At 41.4% G+C, this 22313-nt stretch overlaps 1 protein-coding gene across 3 annotated transcripts in view; it reads left to right on the top strand.

The window, feature by feature from the left end:
- Positions 1-22313, top strand: part of prox1a (prospero homeobox 1a) — a 44324-nt gene that overhangs the window by 7208 nt on the left and 14803 nt on the right. For all 3 annotated transcript variants that reach the window (XM_032506468.1, XM_032506467.1, XM_032506465.1), the window contains 3 exons: positions 262-1491; positions 8736-8843; positions 19676-19870. In XM_032506468.1, the coding sequence (XP_032362359.1) occupies positions 262-1491; positions 8736-8843; positions 19676-19870 (1533 nt within the window). The remainder of the gene's footprint in view (positions 1-261; positions 1492-8735; positions 8844-19675; positions 19871-22313) is intronic.

Genomic DNA, 22313 nt, shown 5'->3' on the forward strand with positions numbered 1-22313 from the left:
CTAGAAAACCAATAAGAACCCAGGATTTCAGGATCTAAAAGAAGGCCAGCTTTTCAAAGTGGCACAGATTGAAGAGATGCATGCTATCCTATTCCTTAAATCTGTTTCTAGAAATAGGAAATCGTGTCCTTCTACCAAATGGGATATGTATATTCTAAGGTGTACCGTGATATTTTATTTTCTCCTGTAGTATATTTATGGAAAGAGGTGACCTTTAAGTTCAGGAGACATCTTCTTCACCATTCTCTATCCCCTTCCCAGAAACAACTGCGTCAACTCCAGGAGAAGTTCTACCAGATTTACGACTCCGAGACGGAGGAAGAGGAAGACAACGGTGAGAGCAGAGAGGCGGACCGAGGTGGAGAAAGAGAGGAGGACGGGAACTTGTCAGAGGACAGCATCCGCTCCGATGGCCTGGAGGAGAGGTACAGAGACAGAGGGCGGCGTAGCAATGACGACCTGTCCGAACTGGACCCGGGCCTGTTTCTGGACCGGGCCCGAGCCCTCCTCCGAGAACAGGCCATGATAGACGGAGAAATGGAGGAGGATGTGGACGGCAGGGAGGATGAGGAGCGGAATGTAGAAAGGGTGATTAAGAGAAGAGGAAGAGCGGCAGGTGGAGGAAGGCAGTTAGCCGAGACGCTGAAGCAGGAACTGAACTGTGCCGTGTCGCAGGTCGTCGACACCGTCGTCAAGGGCTTCTCCTCGCCCAAGCAGGCCGTCGGGCACCATCACGGCTGCCACAGCAGCACGCCAGCCGCACCCTCCTCTTCTTCCAACTCGTCCTCTTCCTGTCCTCCACCTTTTGGGCCCCTCCCCTCTCTCACCCCGGACACGCGCTTCGGTGGTGGCGCCCTGGCCCTCGGTATGAACGGCGACCGCAGTCCCACCCCCAACTACCACTCCTCCAACCAGAGGCTGCATTGCTTCGCCGATGTCATCGTCCCGAGCCCGCTGGATTCCTTCGGCGGTTTGAGTGGCAGACTGGGCGGTTTGCCAACGTCCAACGACCAAACGGAGGCACTGCCGCTGGTGGTGCGCAAGAGCGGCGGAGGAGGAGTTGGAGGAGAGAACACTAACCCCTCTCTTCCTCCTCCTCCACACCATCCCTCCCTCCACCCCTCTCCCCTCTCAGCCTCGCTCGGGTTTAGCCCTCCATCCTTTCGCCACCCATTCCCCCTTCCCCTTATGGGGTACCCCTTTCAGAGCTCCCTTTCCCACGGGGGTGGAGCTGGCTACCCTCCAGGGCCCAAGGACCTTCACCGGTCCTCCCCCGATTCTATGGACATGACCCGGGAAACGGTCAGCCTCAGAACCAAAATGGCGTCCCTCGGAGGAGGCCATCTCGGTCATCACCATCACCACCACCACCACCACAGGCAGAGCTCCCCGGGCCAGCATGGGCCAGAGGGTCTGTCCCTGTCCCTCATAAAGTCTGAGTGTGGAGACCTGCAAGACATGGCCGACATATCGCCTTACTCAGGCAGCACCGTATCCTTATTAGTGTACCTGAGTGTGTGTGTGTGTGTGTGTGTGTGTGTGTGTGTGTGTGTGTGTGTGTGTGTGTGTGTGGTGTGTGTGTGTGTGTGTGTGTGTGTGTGTGTGTGTGTGTGTGTGTGTGTGTGTGTGTGTGTGTGTGTGTGTGTGTGTGTGTGTGTGTGTGTGTGTGTGTGTGTGTGTGTGTGTGTGTGTGTGTGTGTGTGTGTGTGTGTGTGTGTGTGTGTGTGTGTGTGTGTGTGTGTGAGAGTGAGTATGTTTTCTTGCATTTGAAAGTGCTTTAAACCATCAAAATGACGGTTGTCTTCACCAGAATAAGTTTTTAGTGAGGTTGGGGTTAAGTTGAGTTTTAGTTAACCCTTGTTAAATTGAAAATCAACACTTTTATTGATGATTTTTATTAATGTATTTAACTTTTTATGTTTTTGTTCCTTTTTTCAACACTTTTGAGACTTTCTTTTCAATGTTTGTCACTTTTTTGACGTTTTCAACACTACAGAACACTAACTTTTACAGTTATTTTTTAAATTCACGGTCAATAAACCTCATTTATAGGAACTTATACCTAACGTTTGAGTTAGAAAAGCAGAAATTAGGAATTATTTTGACTAAAATTAAAGGAACGGATGTTGATGGATAATCACAGACTGGAATATGTCAACTTTTACTCAGTACTATTTCAAAACCACTTCAATGCTTTTTTTCAAATGCTATAAAATGGAATAAGATGCCCCAAAATTAATGAAAGTAGAAATTTGTACTTTTTGCCAAAGAGCGTTGTGTTATTTTGGGGAATTAAAGAACATTGATAAAGGAAAACGGGTCAAGTTGACCCGAGAACAACATGAGGGTTAAGATTAGAATAAAGATTTGCTAAACTTGTGCATTATCTTCATTGATACTAAAGAAAAAAAGTACTTAAAATGAGGAGATAATACATGCTATTAGAACAATAGAACCTAAAATGCACAGTACATCATGAGACATTTTTACATCCGCTGTGATGTGATGATACCATGCTTTTTTTAATACATCTTCATGTTGGATCATTTGAATTATTTGACCTAACTAATTAAATTCCAGCGCTATATCAGATATAGAATAACTTTAAGGAAGGCATATAGTTTGGAATTGGGACACATGAAACACTAGGACATATAATATGTTTATTGCCAGCAAAAAGAACATCCTTTCACTTTTTTTGTTGGTGCATTTGGAAATGATTTAAATCGACGATGATGTTATTTCGCTGCTGTACGAGTCACATTTTTAACTGAGACACCCCGGAGGAAGCTGCGGCCGCAGGCAGTAGTCAAAGAAAGTCTTTAATGTCAATTAATCTGCATTAATTGATTCCTGGTCCGACCCCCTTGTTTCCTCGCCGAGGAGGGGAAGATGAAACGGGCTGCGGTGGGTCTTGCAAGAGGGGGAAGATTAAACAGGTCGCACACTGCTCTCTCAAGCTCTTTTAAGTCTTTGCAGCAGGTTGTGGTGTTTAAAGGTGATGAGAAAGGCTAGTGAGCTCCCTCTTCAACACACACAAACGCACACACTTTCTGAGACGCTCTTGTGCTGTTAGGTTCTCTTTCATCACAAAGACTTTGTACATAAACGCTCAAAGCAAATCATATTTCACTGTTTTTGTGTGTGTGGGTGTGGACTAAGACCTTGTTCATAGGAGCTCAAAGCTAATCATATTTCAAAGAGCATGGGGGAGGAATAGGTGAATGCTGGGCCTTATTGATGGAAGCTTTCTAAATTTGTGTGCTTGTGTGTGTATGTGTGCGTGTGTGCACACATAAGGACAAGCGTAATATGTCATATGTCCACATTGGTTTCCTGTTCAGTTTTTCCCTGGGTGTCTCCCTCCCTGTCAATATCGATCTCTCCCACTCGCTTTCATTTGTTGGCCTTCCCTCGCAACTGCTCGGCTCGGCAGCTGTGTGTCTTTTGCCTCACACACACACACACACACACACACGCACACACGCACGCACACACGCCCTTTCATGGTGTGTTCATGTCGACAGGTGTTTACAGGTAGCTGTTTATCTCTTCGTGCCTAACCTTTCATATTGAGAGGGCTTCTCCCGGCAACTACGTGTACACACACACACACACACACACACACACACACACACACACACACACACACACACACACACACACACACACACACACACACACACACACACACACACCTTGGCTCACACTTGCACACAAACAGGCACACGTGCGCACACACACGTGCACGCGGCTTGAAGAACAAAGTGAAAATAAAAACAAGACTTTGAACCTGACAAATGGGAACTCCTTGCAGCTGTGCGGAGGACTGTGATCACAGCATCGTCTTCAAAGCCAATTGAGTTGTTGCTTTAATTCAACTATTAACAAAATTCATATTCGACACGTCTCTTGATCCTACGAAGCCGTTTCACTCCAAAATGTTTTTCCATTCATTTATATGACAAAAAAGTCTTTGAAAGTAGACATCAGTGTTTCAAAAATATGTATACCTTAATATACCTTTCTAACCTCCCTTTTTAATGTGTAGGTTAAACACATTTTAATTGCAATCCTTCAGCATGAATTATGCGTTCCAAAAATCTATTTTTCCATGTTCAGCAAAACAACATGGAATGGAATATTTTAATTATTAATACCTCATACTTCAAAGTAATCAACCTGGGTTGTGGAAGATTGCTTTTATTTGACTATTTTTAGACATTTTATGGACTAAATGGTGACTTAATTAATTGACCAAATGATCGCTTTGCACCCCCGATTGTCATTTTATTTTAACTACGTTTGCCTGATCAGTGCACTCACCAACTTAGGTCAGCTAATGACAATTCTAATTATATGGAAGCTTATTGAACTGATTTATGTCGTACAATTATCAAGTAGTTTTACTGCCAAATTCATTGTGCAAAAACACACTCCGACACACCAGCCACACACACTAATGCATTGTAATACACTCCAAAGCAATGGCAACAGGAAAGGCACTAACTGACGCTTAAGAGCTTAAGAACATGTCAAACTTTATTGGTATTTTTGCACATTTTACATAAACCTTGTGGTTTTCTGTCCTGCTATTTTGTGCTCCCTCAATTTGAAAGTTATTCTTTCTGAAAAAAAAGACTAAATGTATGCAATGTGTTTGATCTTCTCTTCCTTCTCACTCTGTCTATAGTCATGTTTCTGCCTTAGTTTAGGAAGCGCATCCCTGTTTGATTCACGTGGTAGGGATACAATGGTGACGGCATTGTGGGTGAATTAAAGGCTAAAGGAAAGCTGGCAGTTAGGTTGAGGTTTTTTTTACATCGATCGTAGTGTACCTGAGAAGCCCTCTCTCACACACACACACACACACACACACACACACACACACACACACACGCACCCACGCAAACAGTAACACACTGTCTCTCTCTCAGGTCTGTTTATCTTTAATCCTTTGAACGGAGCTGAGCAGATGTCCCCCATTCATTTATGAATTTATCCCCCCCCCCGCCCCATTCACACACACACACACACACACACACTGGCAGCAAGGTCACATTACAGCTGATACAGTGAGCCCCGCACAAAACACACACTCGCAGGCACATTCGCAGATGTGCACCAGGATGAGCACAACCCCCCCCCCCCTCCCCCCCCCCCACACACACACACACCAATAGGAAAGAAGGAGGAAATTGCACTGTTTATTCACCGACTCACTTTAGCTACCGTTACACAAAAACACGCACACGTCATTAGCTTTGTTGTCATTGGGATATTGCTTCAAACTGTTTACTCTGAGTCATGTTTGTGTGTTTTGGTGTGTATTCGTTCGTGTGCGTGCGGAAAACAAGACGGAAAACAAGACAGGCTGCAGAAAGCGGACACAATGTTTCACCAGCCCCAAAACACACAGGTTGGCATGAATGTTAACGAGGTGACGGTGTTGTTGTCCGCTGACCTGACGTACCTGCCGCTAAATGAATGATGGATGACGACAGGGCTCACCTCTCAGTTATTGAGCCAAAGTGTTCTGTTGTTGTCTGTTGTCATTCGGGAGTCCGATGATTTTTTTTTTTTGGTGTCGTAATCAGATATGTTGATTGCTTTTTATTTTCTTTCAGAGTTGACTTTTTTTTTTCCTCAGGACTTTTATGTGGAAAAACAGTAAACAGTTATGTCACGGTTGCATACTGGCAGACCCCACCGAGTCCCACCAGCTCATAGACACAGTTCCACTTTCTTGAATTCCTGTCCTGAAGCTGCTCTGTGTTTGTTTTTTCCCCCCTTGCACTTTATTCACTTGCGTTCTCTCCCTCTTTTCACGATTACTGATGCTACTCTCTCCCTCTTCCCCTGCTCTTCTCTCCAGCCATATAGGGCCCCTGGGGTTTCTGTGTGTGTGTGTGTGTGTATGTGTGTGTGTGTGTGTGTGTGTGTGTGTGTGTGTATATATGAGTGTGTGTTTATCTGTGTGCTAATTGACCTTGCAGGGGTTCCATTGATTGCCTCATCTTCTCTGATAGATTATAGGGCTGTTAATGTGGTGGGGAAATGGCAGCGTGGTGGGGCACAGCTGTTTTCACACACACAACACACACACACCACACACACACACACACACACACACACACACACACACACACACACACACACACACACACACACACACACACACACACACACACACACACACACACACTTTGCGCCCCTGCAACCAGGGCCTCCACAATTATGTTTTCTCCTTGTTGAGACAGTGGGATAGACTCCGGTGCTGCAAAGCAGGCGACATGCAGGAGTGAATTTGGGGTTGCATCCAAAGCCAGCAGGAGCTCATGTTTTCTTTTGCTTCGGGTGTAAAATGGCTACCAGATCATTTGGTTTCTCTTATTGGACCGCTACATTTTTCGTGGTTGTGTTTAAAAGTGGTGTGGTCACCCTATACACCCTCACTGGAGGGGTCGGTCCTCGCTGTGAAAGACAAATGTCCCTCCACGTCTGGCACTAATCACTCCATGGTTACCCACTGCCACTGTTTGTGTTGTTGTGAAATCACTTGACACCATATTCACACAAACAGAGATTGGACTTTATAGTAGGATACCTGTGGTGGAATTTAACGAAGTACAAATACTTTATTACGTTACTTAAGTACACTTTTCACGTGTCTGCACTTTAGTTAAGTACAATTAATTGTGCATACTTTTGACTTTTACTCTGTTACATTTTGCTGAAATTATGTGTACTGCATACATTTTCGGATCAGTTTTTCCGAAGCCTGAAGCCTGAAGCCCGAAGTGGGAGTGGGAGTGGGTGAGCAGGTCAGGGATGGCAGGTTACTGGGATCCTCGTAGCTGTCCGCGGGGGGGTGGAGCTGCCGAGTCCGCTGGTGGAGCCCTGATTTCTGCCGCTACGGGCGGAGATGTCCATCTCGAAAAGAGAGGGCGGTTCATTACATGGAGGGCAGACCAGAGTTTAGGTTTTCTTTTTATCACTTAAATACATGTATGTATATTATATAGACATTAACCTCTGTGTTGTCTTTGATTATCCAAAAATAGCATGGGTGATTCCACACAACAGCTTAGCAAGTACAACAAAATATCGGCTCTTCACTTTCATTGGATTTTAGGGTGTTTTTGATTTTTTTGCATTTCCACAAAAAGTGAAAATGTTTCTAAACAGTATCCCGACTGAACATTGACATATACCCTTCTGTGATTATCCTTCCTTTTATATTAGTCTAAATAAGTCATAATTTCTGCTTTTTTAACTCAAGAATCAGGCACAATTTTCTATAAATCAGGTTTATAGACCATGAATTCCAAAAATAAGTGTAAAACTAGTGATGCTAAGTTGGTGTTAGTGTTTATCCATGGTAGTGAAAGGAAGCGTTAAAGGTAAAGACAATTTTTTTTTGTTGTTGCCAAAACTCAGAAAAAGTGTTGATTTTTCAGTTTTCAACCGGCAAGTTCATGGTTGAATGGAGGACAACATCCTTATGCAAGTTTTAATACTTAAAGTTTATTTCAAATCAGGTCCTCTTTACTTTTACTTAAGTAGGGTTGTCTTTGTGGTACTTCTACTTTGGTTAAAGTGAATATGTCTCTGGTTATTTGTACTTTTACTGAAGTACTGAGATTGAGTACTTCCTCCACCACTGTAGGCTACTCCTATTTGGTTCCACTTGCGTTTTGGTAGCGAATCTATGCAACGAGAAGTTCTGTCTCAACTCAAAAGGATGTTGTCTGATTCCTGCTACAAACAGAAGGGTGTCATGATTTTGTGAGATGACAGTTGAAGGTTTGGTGACACCACAGCACTTCGCTAGTAAATGTAGAACTTAAGCGGCAAACAGCTTTAGAGGAGCTGCATGCCCTGTTTTTTTGCATCATGTAATACTAAGTCTGTTTATAGTTAGGCAAAATACTAAGAGAATGACATTGTTGAGGATGGCAAGATGCTCTGGAGATACAGCACTATATGCAATTAGGAGATGGACTCGTTCTATTCAACTACAGTAACAGACTGGGATTGTTGCTTTGGGACAGCGAACGCAACATCATCTTACACCAAAATATCACTTAACCCTCATGTTGTCCTCGGGTCAAATTGACCCGTTTTCCTATATCAATGTCTTTTTAATTACCCAAAATAACATGATTAATTCCACACAACGCTCTTTGGCAAGTATAAATCTCTACTTTCATTAATTTTGGGGCATCTTATTCAATGGTATAGCATTTGAAAAAAAACATTGAAGTGGTTTGTAAATAGTATTGAGTAAAAGTTGACATATTCCAGTCCGTGATCATCCCTCAACATAGATTCCTTTAATGTTATTGTAAATAATTCCTAATTTCTGCTTTTCTAACTCAAACATTAGGGATAAGTTCCTATAAATGAAGTTTATTGACCATAAATCTTCAATTTAACTGAAGCTAAAGTTAACAAGTTGGTGTTACGGAGTGTTGAAAACGTCAAAAAAGTGACTAACATTGAAAAAAGCGTCAAAAGCGTTGAAAAAAGGGACAAAAACGTAACAAAAAGTTAAAACCATCGATAAAAAGCGTCAGTAAAAGTGTTGATTTTCAATTTTGACGGGAAGACAACGCAATGGTTAAAGCAATGATGCACAATGGAACTGAGAACCAGTCATTTACTTGGACTTGAGGTCTTGCTAAGACTGTGCCATGTTCCTCAAAAGGTTTCCTTAACATATTAATACTCAGATTCAGGAGGGCTTGTCTCCCAACCACCTGAAGAAGGCCAAGCTGATGTTCTTCTACACCCGCTACCCTTCCTCCAACATGCTCAAAATATTCTTCTCAGACGTCAAGGTAAGACCTTTCACTGGGTTTTTCTTCCTTCTAGTCCTTCATTCTAATGTATTCTTTCTCGTATGGACTTCTTACCACTGTATCTTATCTCCTAATTCTACTTTTTTCACGTCTCTCTTCTGTGTCTTTTTGCATCTGACTGTATTTAACTGTTTCTCTATTGTAGGAGATAAAGATGTTTTTTTTTAGCAAAGGTTTAAAAGATCTGTGTAGACTTTACAACTCACACACTCACTCACAATGAACTGAAAAGCAGCAAAAGAATGTTTTAGGGTGAGAAACGACATTGTTGGCTGGACACAGGGATCATTTCATCAAGCCAGAGCACATTAAGGGACAGATCTGATCTGAAGATTGAGAGAATGAAGTAATATGAGAAGCGATGCAGTCACTGTCAAGCCGAGCGTGGACATGAAATGATGCAAATTCAATGGCATCGTTGGAATTAGATCTCAAAAATCAGTGACAGATGGGGCAGATGAGCTGTTGTAAACAGGTATGCGTCCTAGTGTGAAGCATTTAGATTTTCTAACACCATTTTTTTCTGTTCATGTTGTTTTCTGATCTTATTTCCCACCAACTTTCAATGTCACCTATTCTCACACTCTCATGTTTGTGACTTTAGTGCATTTGGTTGTCTGATATTATTCACTTTTGTGTGATATTCCGTTACTCTAGTGTGTGTGTGTGTGTGTGTGTGTGTGTGTGTGTGTGGTGTGTGTGTGTGTGTGTGTGTGGTGCGCGTGTGTGCGCATGTGTGTGACCCTATAGCGCAGATGGGTGCTCCAGTCTGTCACGTCTTTGTAGCATAATTAGAGTTTCTGGCCTTAATCGGCAAAGGGTTGGATGGGGGGAGGAGGGGCCCACTTTCCCTCTCACTCACACACACACACACACACACACACACACACACACCTCAACCTCTATCTCCCTTTCACCCAAATAAGACACAGACACTGCTTCCACTCTCACTCTTGACAACATAAAATTTGAAAAAAAAATATTGTAAGCAGCAACACAAGACAAATATTGTTACAAGGGTAAGCTGCCATTTGACAGGTGACAGGTAGAAAGGAAGTAGTATTAATAAAACCACATGAATAAATAAATAGAGTGAATGGCAAGACAAGGTAAATTAGTTAGAAGATGATGGAAAGGGTGTGTAGATGTGTGTGTGTGTGTGTGTGTGTTTGCGTGTTGGGGAGGGGGGGTTTGTGAAAATGACAGAGGGAGCGAGGGGAGGGGGTGACAAACAAACGAAAGGGATGAGAACAGAACAACAGCATTTAAAACAAAGACGCTGATTGTTTTGTGTTTACGGGCTGCTAAATGTTTTGCAAAGGGAGCATACGGCTCCTCCACGTATTCAGGACGCTGTATTCAAATGAGCAGCCACACACACACACACACACACACGCACACACACACACACACACACACACACACACACACACACACACACACACACACACACACACACACACACACACACACACACACACACCAGCTGCCCTTTGGCTCATATCTGTGGTGACCACTTCCTCATGGCAGTGCCACATCCTCATTGGCTGCCATGGCAACAAGGGTCGCTGGGACACCAGGTTGCTAGGCAAACACAAGGTTGCTAAGCCTACCTGCTCCCAGCATGCGAGTGAGAGTCTGATTTGTCGATAACTGGGAGCAATAGAAAAAGGCATCATAGTGCCCAGTTATTGTTATTGAGACCATACGAGCAAACATTTTGGGATTTTTGTCAAATAATTATCAAAAATCATACAAACCAACATACTCTAAAACTTTTTAATCTCTCAAAAAAGTCACATTTTGCAATAAATGTGCTAAATAACTGAATAAAGTGGTTGTGCATATACTCCGGCACTCTTTTCAATGGAGACATCTCTCCCAATATGAATATCTGAATAACAAGATTAATAGTGATTTACAAAACTGGTATGTGCTGACATTGATCATTTTCCATAATCAGTTTACTTATCAGGCATACTTAAAAGGATCTGAGTTAATATGCTTCATATTTAAACCCCAAATAAACTGGCTTTGGGGTTTACATTTGGAAAAATAATGAATGAGGACTAATGAGTTAATGCATCTTTTGGAGATATTGTAGTTTTAATAATTAATCTCATCTCCAATCTGTGGGTTTATCTACAAAATGATATTCAATTAATCTCCCTCATTATAGTCAACACACATGGATTTGAGATTAGGAGATATTTGCACTGCTTTGGCCTGAAACTTGGCCCAGCAGATGGACAGGCTCGATCCGGAACGGAAGTCATAACCACAGAAAATATTTCTATTTGAATTCATAGCCTGATATCAATTAGATAATCTCAAAAACAGTAAAGCTGAATTGCACACCTGCGTGCATCATTTCCTGTAAATCAGTGGTGTAGTCTACGTTATACGCAGGTATACTCACTAAGAAAGCTCCAGGATTTCCATATTCCCAGTAAAAAAGCCCAGTGACATGCAACAACATCATTTACATAATATTTTTGATATATTTTGAATGGTCATCTGTGTTTTTCTTCTTCACATAGGCTAAATGAAGGTATTTCCACCGTAAATTGGTGCATAAAAGTGTATCAGAATACAGGAAATTAAGTCAAAACTTCCCTGGGGGAGGACACCCAGACTCCCCACTATGAAATGCCCCCCCCCCCCCCCCCTAAAAGCCAGATTCTGGCCAATACACACTACAGTCCAGTGCTGGAAATCCTCTGTGCATAGTTTGAATGTGGCATGGCATGGCATGGAATGGCAGACTAAATAGAGAGGTAAATGCCTATTGCTGCCTACAAATAGAATCCATTTGATTAATATTATAACTTTAAAGGATGAGCTGCATACAATATTCTGTATTATTTTCCTTATAGTCTATATAGAAAAAAAAATACAAAACCAACAATGAAACTTTTACAAAATGGGTCACAAATGTGCAGCAAAGGCTAACTAATCTCCTAAACAGTTGGACACTGACCTTTTTTAGCAGAAGTTATACAAGGAAAAGTAAAAGGAAATGTGGGGGGGGGGGGGGGGGCTTTTTTTTTTATACTTGGGCTATTATCACGTGCAGAAAAATACACATTTGGTGCTTACAGCCGCAGGACGGTGTATGTGGGATTGACTCAGAATAATAGTGTGTGTGTGTGTGTTGTGTGTGTGTGTGTGTGTGTGTGTGTGTGTGTGTGTGTGTGTGTGTCTGTGTGTGTCTGTCTGTGTGTTCATCGCGATAAAGGCACATGTCACCCTGAGCATCATTGATGTGTTTTTTGGATCAGTTCATCGGGGGTTTGGTTCTTTTAGTGGGATTTGTTAACAGTAAGACTTCTACATACAGTACAGTCTTACATTAGGGTCTCTTATTATTCACATTTTATGCAAACAATGGTTTATATTCAAATTGAGTTTTAATTTAGTCGTAATCCAAATTTAATCCATCGTATTTATCTGTGGGAAGGAACTGTGCGGACATTATTTTGCTTAATAAAAACATGAATCATGGATAATCCTATTTGTGATAAGCGAGGCTGTTCTTTTCAAGGCTTTAATAGTGTGTGTGTGTGTGTGTGTGTGTGTGTGTGTGTGGAGGACCGAGTGCGAGAGTGCACCCTGTTGCTGTCTGTCTTTGTATGTGTGTCCCTTTTTTTTTTTTTTTCGTTGTCCCATTGCATTCACTACCTTCGTCATTACCATATTTTCAAAATCCGGGTCACTGTCTCTTTCTCTTTTTCTTTCTCACCCTCTCTCTTACTCCTACTCTCCTCCCCCCCCCCCCTTCCTTCCTGGGGGAACAATAAGTAGCATGTGTTAGGGAGGATCAGGCAGATTCACTGTAAGGGAATTAGGGCCCTGAATGGCTTCCCCTAATTGGACTTGAATGGACTTTGTCTATGGGAAACTGGTTCTTAAAGATGAGCCTCGTACACACAATGGCCGCCTCGCCCAGTGTGGGAAGTGGGTTGAGGTGACGGCTGTGTTAGGCACAGATGAGCAAGCCCGCACACACACACAACACACACACACACACACACACACACACACAGCCAGAGGATATTAATTGCATAGTGAAAGCTCTTGCCTTCTGACCAGACAATCATATATGGTAGCACGAGACGGTCTCTATCGTCTCGTCTTGAGAGAGTCAGCGAGAGTAATTAAGACCTCATTAAGACTGGAGGAGTTAGGATTAATTAGACGCTGGCTCGCCGGCTCGGGGAGCTCCTTCCGACTCACATGCTCTCGCTCACAAGTTCCCTGCCAGCGTTTTACATATACTCAACCTAACACACACACACACACACACACACTGAATGCGATGCTGCGACACATTTATCAGCGAGTGCCCTGAAGACTCTTGCCTTGAGAGGCTGAAATGACACCTCGATGCCTCCGTCTCAGCAGGAGTCGATTAGCGTCCAACCCGCCTCTTACCCGTCTTGTCAATTAGAGCCACACAGCCAATTTGGCAACATCAGGACAAGAAGTGTAACAGGTACTGATACAGTTATAACTGCATCTCAGTAATTAGCATTGGATAAGTATTCCTCCTGAAGATGACAAAGCATTTAAAGATGTCCCAAATTTGACAATGTCTTTTGGAAATCGTAGAGACTGTGAACGCCCGATATGAACTCATGTGAAAGCGGAGATATGTCGCTTCGTTTCTAGTTATTTAAGCTCTTTTGTGACTTTACATTTTTATCGCTCAGTATTTTAAAAAATAGAGATTGTAATAAAGCAGCTAGTGTTTTGTGAGCAAGAGGGTCGAAGGTGACATGCAACAATGGGATACACTTTACTTGAAGGTACATAAGAGTGACATGACACTGTCATGAATGTGTCATAAAGATTATAAACAAGTGACAAACGTTTATGACTTAACGCCTCAAGTAAGTGTCACTCGGTTTTGTCATGACAAGTTATAGTTAGGGTTCATGTGTCATGACAGTGTCACGAGAGTGTCATGTGTTCATGACAGTGTCATGTCACCCTTATGTAGATACCTTCAAGTAAAGGCTTACCCAATGACGTAACGTGCTTTTCTTTCTTTCCGGGATAATAATCTTTCAGAGTCGGTGTTAAATGACAAATAATGGAGCTTTGCAAAATTAATATAAGATGTAAAATCATGGCCAACGCTTATAGTTAGTGATTTTCTATTTGCCACATAGAAAAAGGAAGCAAGACTTCTTCTGGTAACAATATACCAAACCAAAAATTACTAACCTGCTATGATTTAGGAAGACTTCACACATATACAATGTTGTTGGGTTTCTGGAAATAACACCACAGAGCACGGTCTAGACCTGCTCGTTTATGAAAAGCGCAATGAGATAGCTGGTGTTGTGATTTGGCGCTATATAAATAAAATTTGAATTGAACACAAGGATCATGCAGTGTATACTGTCTACTAAAGCAGAAATGCTCCAAAACATAATTTGAAAAAGTTCCTACAACAGCTATTCCTCCAGGATCCACAGGAAACCTTCAGCGTTACGACTTGTATATTTATGTTGATCGTGCACATTCACACTGTCCTCTGTAAAAAAAAAAAAAAAAAAAAAAATGTGCCGAGCTACGATGAATCTGGTTGAAGTGGGCTGATTCTTAAAGGATGTGTGTGTTTGCCCTTCCAACATGGCCTGGGGGGGGGGGGGGGGGGGGGCTGACAACCCTCCACCCCCATCAAGGGAAGGAGAGAGGGGTTGAGGCACCCTGACACTTTCTGACACACTCTCTCTTTCCCCCTTTTCGTTGTAAACAGAAAATGGCATTCCTCAAGCTCAGCATTTCGCACACCCTCATTCACATGTCTTTTGTCTCTCGCCTCTCTTTTTTTCTTTTTTTTTTTCTTTTTTTTTTTTGGTTTGTGCTGATTGTGATGAGCTGGACGGGACAGTGTGGGTGGGCGGGTGGTAGACCAGGTGGTGGGATGGCTTGGTGTGTGCGTGAGTATCTGGCTCTACATTCACTCCTGAAATCTAAGGATCACGTTGAGATACACACACTTGACAGTTACACATTATAGGCACTCAAAAAAAAGATATTTTGCAGCTTTGACAGTGTGCAACAGCTGTGGTCCTCTACGATTTGCATGGGGGCAAAGAGGGAATTTGTCATAAACTATAGATGCAAAAAGGAGTTTTATGCATTTGTTATTATATACTCTAAAGAGGAATTTAGTTTTGTCATCACCAGCTGTTAGATTATCTTAGATTAGATTGTATTCCTAATTTGTAAAGTCAGTTTTGATGAATTGGACGATTCCTGTTGCAATCAGATACACAAAGTATAACTTTGACACACACCGAAAAGACATCAGAAAAATACAGCGGCCTGTCGTCCCTGTGGCCAACTGTGGTACTGCAAAACAAACATTAAAAAAATAAAAATAAAAAACGTATGTGAAACTGCTGACAGGATAAGGGAATTCTTAAACCATGAAGGTTTAATTAAAGCTATTTTATCCTGGCATCATCTTAATAAAATCAAGGCCGCAAACTAATGAAGTGGTTAGTAGTTTGGTTTATAAAATGTCAGAAAGTCGTTAAAAAGGTCCATCAGAGGCCCAAGAGGACATCTTCAAATGTCCTTTTTTGTCTGAAAAGCAGTCTAAAACCATAACGATGTGTTTTACTAAGATGGAAGACAAAGAAAAGTGTCAAGTTTTTTCGTTTGAAAGGCTGGAATTAGTATATTTAATAAGAAGGAGAGGTACCGCAGGTCCTTCATCCCGGCCACTGTCAGACTCTACAACACCTGCACCACCTGATAATGTTGGAGTTTCTGTTCCTGTTTTTTTTTTTTTTTTCTCCCATCTACACCACACACTTTCTGTTTATCTTATTATCTGTATTTATATTATTTTATTACAAGTACTTACTTTTCAATATTTATGGTCACAGGTCAATATAATTTATATCATGCTACCGACGCTTCATTACTCTAATTACACATTCAATTTAATTTTAACGTCACTTACACCGCAATATTGTTTCTTGTATCATGACAACTGCACTTTAAAACACCTTTATTTGACGCCATTTTGCTTACTTTCAGTCTACCATATTATCATTGTCTATCGTTTGCCTGTATTTCTTGTGCGCTTACTTGTTTGTGTGTTTTTGTTTTGTTGCTGTTATTGAAAAAAATGCTGCTGCTCTGTGACAACAAAATGTCCCCGTCGTGGGATGAATAAAGTATAAAGTACAAGTATAAAAAAACAAAAGTGTGGATTTGCAAAAGCGGCGACCAAGTACAGTATGTACGCGCTTCTACACGTTTACTCACACACATAACCTACAAACACTAAATCACCTCAATGGCAAAAACTGTAGCTGTCAAAGGCGGGAGGAGGGGGGGGGGGGGATTTTTGTCGACTGGCCGACCGATAAACAGAGCGACCTGCGGAGCTGCTGAGCAGCTAAAAATGACCTCAACGAATCTGTCAATTCATAACCTTCTCAGGGTCGTGGGCCGAGCGACGCAGAAGCAAACCCGCGAGAGAGAATATTTGGTGCCTATGCTGCATCTTGCAGTTATCACAATACATCACTGGGCTAGATTCCTAGGTGTTCGATATGCGACCTTAACAGATGAAACGTTGTTGCCTCTAGGGAATCTGGGGGAAAAGAAGACAGAAAAGACCACTGCAAGATGTTGGTTTGGGTTGTTATTTTCATATCGTGTGTATATATACAGTATGCATACAGTGGGGTTCGAAAGTTTGGGCACCCCGGGTAAAAAATGATATTAATGTGCATAAAGAAGCCAAGAAAAGATGGAAAAATCTCCAAAAGGCATCAAAGGACAGATTAGACATTCGTAGTATATGTCACAAAAAGCCAGATTTTATTTCCATCATTTACACTTTCAAAATAAAAGAAAACATAAAAAAATGGCGTCTGCAAAAGTTTAATATTATATTATATTTCTATACTATATTATATTATTTGTTTATGACCATTCCTACTAGACTTGTTTACATAGGTAACTTTTATTTCTATAAAATTGTAGCCATGGGTGCACTGCACTTCTTTGGTAAAGCATATATTAAAATTTATACACCCATATGTATTTAACTATATAATTTGTTTTTTTCATTTTTAACGGGGCAAATGTTAGGAGCAGTGTAGTATGTGTTGGAGTATTTTGAGGGAACCTGGGTAGGTTCTGTGTCTGTGTGCTCTTCTGTTTGCGTGTCAGAGGTTGTCGTGATGGTTTGTGATGTTAGATTACACCGATGGCATTGTCTTGTGTTTTTTTTTTTTTAATTGCTGAGTTATCACGTTCATTTCATGCAACTCTTTTTGTGGGTCAAAATACCCCCCCCCCCCAACAGCACAACCGCCACACACATTCACACACACTTTCCCCTCCTGTCACTATGCTTTGTAAAACCACACAACACACACACACACACACACACACACACCACACACCAAGCCTTCCAATTATGCTCCATTATGTCACCCCCTCTGACCGCTCCTGAAAAAAAATCTCTTTCCCTCACCGTCATCCTCTGCTCATCTCTCTCTCTCTCTCTCTCTCTCTCTCTCTCCTCTCTCTCTCTCTCTCTCTCTCTCTCTCTCTCACTGCATACCTTTTTTCCATGCAACCACCATTAATCTTTCCTCTCTCTCTCTCTTTCCGCTGTCTCTATCTCTCGCTCATCCCTTGTTCCTGTACGACAATGTCTTGTAACAATACCGAGCTTAATCTCCGTATCAAAGCTGTTTTTCCCCTTCCCCGAAAACACACACACACACACACACACACACACACCACACACACACACACACACACACACACACACACACACACACACACACACACACACACACACACATGCTTTCACTGGGCAGTTTTCTCTCTCACCATGTTTTGATTCTTTTTGAAGAAGAGATAAAAGTGCAAATGGGCAAGTTTTTTTTTTTTTTTTGCTTAGTATTGGTAATAATATTTTCCGAATTAGTGTTTATCTCTTTTAGTAAGGTACATTCACAGACATGCACATACTGTACATCCAACAATGGTCAGATTATATCAAACACTCCTCCTGTTGCATCTGTCAGTCCCTTCTTCACTACTTCTCTAGTTCTCATCAATAGATCACATTCAAGAAATGTGGCTCTGGAAATAAAAACATGACATTTTTATTAGTGTATGCGTATTACAATTGTTATTATCTGTCAACAGCTCTTTGTCCAGAGCAAATGAAGTAAAATGTCCTTGCATTACGTTCTGTTATTTCTGTACCAGGGGTGTGCCCCAGCAAGTTTCACACCACTCATTGCTGGAATATATTTAAACAAGTACAAATGGAGCTCAAATATTCCATTATTCAGAAATATTAAACAGTACTTTTAAATAAAGAAAGAAACAAGCTCTGTAAGCTAATATTTTTGCAGGGTATACCGTGAAGGTCTGCAGGGCAGGAGCACTGTCGGAGGAGAGTTGGTTAATGTTGGTTCGGCTCAGGCCGAAAGCGCATGCTAGCATAACAACAAGATAATATTTGGATCATTCTTGTATGATTAGAAGATATCCAGGGGATGATTTATTTTTCTTATTTTCTTCCGACGAAGACCCTCAAGGTGCAGGCAGTGTTTCAGCAGCTAATGCGATGGAGATATATATACTGTATATATTACCTTAATATTTATTAAAGAAGCATAAATGTAGTATATGTAAGAAGAGCTAAATCTGTATGTAATATACACTCTGTATGGAAATTCATACGCAGATGTTGTGCCATAATCCAAGGGAGGCACTCCAATGGAGGCCCAGTTCAAGTCAAATTTGATGATCACCATGCAAATTAGAGCCAAAGCAAATATCAGGCTGTGTTATTATAAATATACAGCACAATCAATGATTCAGCACTAAATCTACTCCATCCCACCATGTAACTAAAATCTGTTGAATGCTTTTAAGATATATTCTTTTGTTGTTACAATACTTCCAGAACAGCTATGCATGATAATTTAACGGTTAAATAAGTACACTCTCAGAAAATGAAGTACATAATTGTACCTTTAGGGGTACAATGGCTTGTCACTGGGGCTGTACCCTCAAAGGGTACAGTTGTTTTTTTTTACCCTTGGTATAGGGTACATATTTGTACCCTTGTGTTTTAAGTTGAGATCAAGCAGCCAATCAGGGCTGGCTCTACATATTTGACACATCTTTCCACCAATCAAAACTATTGAGCTGGCAGTCTCCGTCCCGCTCTCCAGTAATTAGATGATGGATAATGTAGGCTATGCAATGCAAAAATGTTTCAGATGAAACACACTGTAACCGTGAGAATCAGCCATGTGTGTGTTTATATGTGTTGTTTCTCATTTACATAATCAATATAATGCCATAATTTCGATTTAATTTCAGCAAATTGACTTACAAAACTTTTATTTCCTTTATTTCAAGTGTACTCAAATATAGTGATAATTAAAAATCGACCTTAAATGATTAAGGTATAATTAAAACCTTTAAACAACTTTTACAACAAATTTGGCTTGGCAGAGGCTGTCTCTTGATATTTTACCTTAACTTTTAAAATAAACGGTACATATATGTACCTTTTAATGCTTGGGAACATATATGTACCTTTTGACCCTCAAAAAGGTCCATATATGTTCCTTGAGGTCCAACAATGAGCCCTCTGGGGTACGTTAGTATAGATTGTACCTTGGGGGACAGAAATGGACCCCTATTGTACCCCTATTTCTGACAGTGTATGGGATAAATAATTGAATTTCTCATCAAACATAATAGAATTTAATCTCATTCTCTGGCTCCCGCTGCAGTTCAATCGCTGCATCACCTCCCAGCTGATCAAGTGGTTCAGCAACTTCAGGGAGTTCTACTACATCCAGATGGAAAAGTTCGCCCGGCAGTCCATCAACGAGGGCGTGACCGCGTCGGAGGAGCTGGTGGTGGGCCGCGATGCCGAGCTCTTCAGGGCGCTCAACATGCACTACAACAAGGCCAACGACTTCGAGGTAAGCTGAGCCGATACGGGTCAACAATGTTAGGGTTGGGAGTTTGGTTAATAGGAATTTGGAGTTTGGAGGGGGGCAACACCGAACTCTCCAACTCCACAATGTCAAATATAACAATGAAAAACTGTCCATACAGACAAAAAGACAGCGTGGTGTATTGTGTACAGGCCAAATGGGCGGATGTAGAAGCAATACACTGGGAGGAGCAAATTGGGTTTAACCATAAATTTTAGCTCATGAAATAGCTTATTTTACTGTTTTATGTGAACAGTTAACTTCATTTGATATTTGATGTGACGCTTTTTTTTTTTTTTGTGTGATGCAAATGTTCTACCAAAACAAGTTTCTTTATTTCTTTTATTACTTTTTTGCTACAGCCAGCGATGCTGCTGTCGGAGCTTAGGGCCAACCAAGACGATTTTGATTGGTTTAAAGAAATGCAAACTACTCGGAACGTTTTTTTTTTTTTTTCTATCCTAGAATGTGTGTGTGGTAGAGCCCGACTGATATATCGGCAGGCCGATATTATCAGCCAATATTAGGCATTTCCCGATATATCGGTATAATGGCCCATTTAAAATATTATTATTTTTTTTAATATTCCTTCATCAGAATCATTCATATTGACAAAAACATGACACTGATAAATGAATATTTAAAAATTAAAAACGGACGGTCAACCATGTAATGAATGTTGCCGTTGTACAGTTTGTCCACCAGAGGGCGCTCTGCCACGTCCCTGTTGGCAACACCGATTACATTTTTTTTTTGTTTTTGTTGAAAGGACTTTAAGTTTCATACCACATAAGTTTGTATTTTTATACTTTTTATTTATCTGAACTTTAGTACTTTTTGATATTTCTCTGTTCTGTTGTGACATTAAAACAAATTATTAGCATATTATTTTAGTGAGAACTCATAAATGACTACAAATAACTAATGTTAGGGAAATCTGTTTGTTTTGTAACGCGTTTCTGGATTTTTTTTCTTTAATTTCTACAGTATATATCCGCCGATATATTGGCATATCAGATTTTTAAATAACCGAATATTTGTATCGGCATTGGCCTTAAAAATCCTTTATCGGTCGGGCTCTAAAGTGCACTACACTGTGGACTAACGTCTGGCAATGCAAGACAAAGGCTTAAATACCCCTAAACCCTCTCAAAAAAACAAATGAAGACTTCCATCATTAAGAAACTCTTCCTCACCTTTCAAACTCATTAAAAACTGGATTCAGCACAACTGTCTCAAAACAAACGCCCTCTACCGAGTCAGCTGTCCAGAGTGCAACAGTCACCTCACGATTCTGCTGAGGTGTGGATGTCGCAGTATTGTGTGTGTGTGTGTGTGTGTGTGTGTGTGTGTGTGTGTGTGTGTGTGTGTGTGTGTGTGTGTGTGTGTGTGTGTGTGTGTGGTGTGTGTACGTTTGTGTGTGTTCGATGAGGCGAAAGAGGACGTCGCTCGAGGCGCGGGTGTCCTTGTCAAAGCGATTTTCAGAAGTCACATTCCCTCCCTCACTTTTCCCCCTCCAATATTGGTCTAAGGGGACCAGAGGGCCCTTACGCTATTCAACATAACATCAGCAGCATTTAGATATCCATTAGCACACACACCTCACCGCTGACACACACACACACACACACACACTCACACTTCTTTTTTTGCTTAAGGAGAGAAACGTTTAAGCTTAGTGGCTTAAATGCATAAAGAGTTAGGTTAGATTAGAAAAAAAAGATGTTTTTTAGGTATGAACAGCAAATGCTTTGCATGCTTTGCATAACAAGAGTCAGGTAGCTTTTCACAGGTGTGTTTGTAAAGAGCCTGTACAGGAAACAGACACGCACATGCAAATCATCGGTGTGTTTATTTTGGCCGTCAGTGGGGTTACTTTTAGGGATTACAGGGTTCATATCGGGGTCAGGATTTTGAGAACCATAACAACCACGTACCCGTAGACTTTAAATTAGTGTCAACCAATCTTAAAAGCATAACATACGTTTTTTTTTAAAGCGATGTCCCACCACTCTGATAGGGTCAGGTCATTTAAGTTAAAGACACTTGAAACCAGAAACTGTGACAGACAAACCATTACGTGGTTACATAGCCGGACTATCACGGTAGTTTCAGCTCTACTTTCAGATAGTGGTCTTCAAGGGACCAAATGAGACTGATGAAAGACCTCAGCATTTTCTAAAGAAAGACACTCCCATCCGAAAAGGACTCGGTCTGAGAATAATTCGACCCAAATCCGAACGTGTTTGACCTGATCCAAATCGTGAGAAAATACCAACACCAGCAGCACAAAAACAATGGGCATATGATTTTTTATATGTGTGTAAGACACATTAATACACAGACTCGAGACTCACAGCAACAACATGGGACCCAACCAGGACCCAGTCTGGTTGTTACAGTACTCACTGAGAGCGGACTCATGAAG

The sequence above is a fragment of the Etheostoma spectabile genome, chromosome 24, assembly GCF_008692095.1.
Source record: "Etheostoma spectabile isolate EspeVRDwgs_2016 chromosome 24, UIUC_Espe_1.0, whole genome shotgun sequence".
Classification (NCBI taxonomy): Eukaryota; Metazoa; Chordata; class Actinopteri; order Perciformes; family Percidae; genus Etheostoma; species Etheostoma spectabile.